Source organism: Nyctereutes procyonoides, unplaced genomic scaffold, assembly GCF_905146905.1.
Source record: "Nyctereutes procyonoides isolate TBG_1078 unplaced genomic scaffold, NYPRO_anot_genome, whole genome shotgun sequence".
Classification (NCBI taxonomy): domain Eukaryota; kingdom Metazoa; phylum Chordata; class Mammalia; order Carnivora; family Canidae; genus Nyctereutes; species Nyctereutes procyonoides.
In genome coordinates, this window is record NW_026575155.1 from 4,360,614 (window position 1) to 4,362,116 (window position 1,503).

Genomic DNA, 1,503 nt, shown 5'->3' on the forward strand with positions numbered 1-1,503 from the left:
GAGGTATTGTGGGAGGGTAGCCCTCACAATGTTTCACACATATAAATGTATTGCACAAAACTCATGAATTGACTTAATTTGTTTCATTTTGAAACAATTTGATATGACTGAACTAAGAAGTAGAATATTCGTAAATCACCCAATGGGGTAGAAGAAAATCTTGACAGTCTTGTCCCTCTCTCTACCACTGTCCCTTGTTTCCTCATTTCATCTCAATAGCATCTCCTACTTCAGTTTTCTTCACATGTGTTCATATTGGTTTCTTCTTGCTTTAGATTAGATTTCATTTTTCTAAAGACTAAATTTTTACAACATATTTGTTCAGGATTATGCCCACTTCTAATTGTCTCTGTCAATCCTCTTGGCTTACTTTTATAACAGCCCTCTAGACTGGATATAGTAAGCATTTCTAGTAGGAAGTAATAGAAGCAAAATTATATTAGAGAGTGTGAATCAATGGTTGGATGTAGGAACAATCTTTAGAAGGTTCCTTAAGACCAGATTTCTGCTTCTCAGTCACTGACACAAAAGGGAGATGACTGCACTGTAATCCCCACCCTAGGAAGAAAGCATTCCTCAGCCAAAGCTGAGCACATGTAAGTAGTCATGACCAGAAAAATCAGAGGGGCTTCCCTGGCCATGATGGGGTAGATATTAATTACACACCATCATAGCATTTGTAACATAGATTTACTTCATTGACATAGAGCTGTAAAAACAAAATGAGTGAACCCATAAACGAAAGATGAAGAGAGGTAGTGAACTCCAATTACAAAAAGGACTACTGCATTAAACATATGCAAATGAGGGACTCCAAATTTGGAAAAGATGACCCTGTAAAGTGCCACACCCATTCCTGAGAGTATATAAATGCCTCACTTGAGGAGTAATATATTCAAACATAGAATCTTCTCACTGTCAGTCAGCTGAACTCACATCTCCTGCCAACATGTCCTACAGCTGCTGCTCTGGAAACTTCTCTTCCCGCTCCTTTGGGGGATACCTGCGTTACCCCAGCTCCTCCTGTGGCTCATCCCACCCCAGCAACCTGGTCTACCGCACTGAAGTCTGCTCTCCCAGCACCTGCCAGGTGGGCTCCTCCCTCCACAGTGGCTGTCAGGAGACCTGCTGTGAGCCCACCAGCTGCCAGACATCCTGTGTGGTGTCCAGACCTTCCCTGACATCCTGCTACCGCCCGAGGACCTCCACGCTCTGCAGTCCCTCCCAGACGACTTGCTCTGGGTCTCTGGGTTTGGGGTCCAGCAGCTGCCGTTCCCTGGGCTATGGATCCAGAAGCTGCTACTCAGTGGGCTGTGGATCCCAGGGTTTAAGACCCATGAGTTACAGAGTCTGTGGCTTCCCTTCTCTGGGCAATGGATCCAGATTCTGCCCCTCAACCTACTTGGCTTCTAGGAGCTGTCAGCCTTCTTGTTATAGACCAACATGTGGATCTGGCTTCTTCTGATCACCTTATTAAATTTCTAATCTTGTTGTCCAATCTCA

The 1,503-nt window shown here is 44.4% G+C and overlaps 1 protein-coding gene across 1 annotated transcript; it reads left to right on the forward strand.

Moving 5' to 3' along the window:
* The first annotated feature begins 892 nt into the window (after positions 1–892).
* On the forward strand, positions 893–1,503 carry LOC129502097 (keratin-associated protein 13-1-like). Its single transcript, XM_055313538.1, has one exon. It carries the CDS (start codon positions 950–952, stop codon positions 1,463–1,465), a length of 516 nt encoding a protein of 171 aa, XP_055169513.1. The 5' UTR covers positions 893–949; the 3' UTR covers positions 1,466–1,503.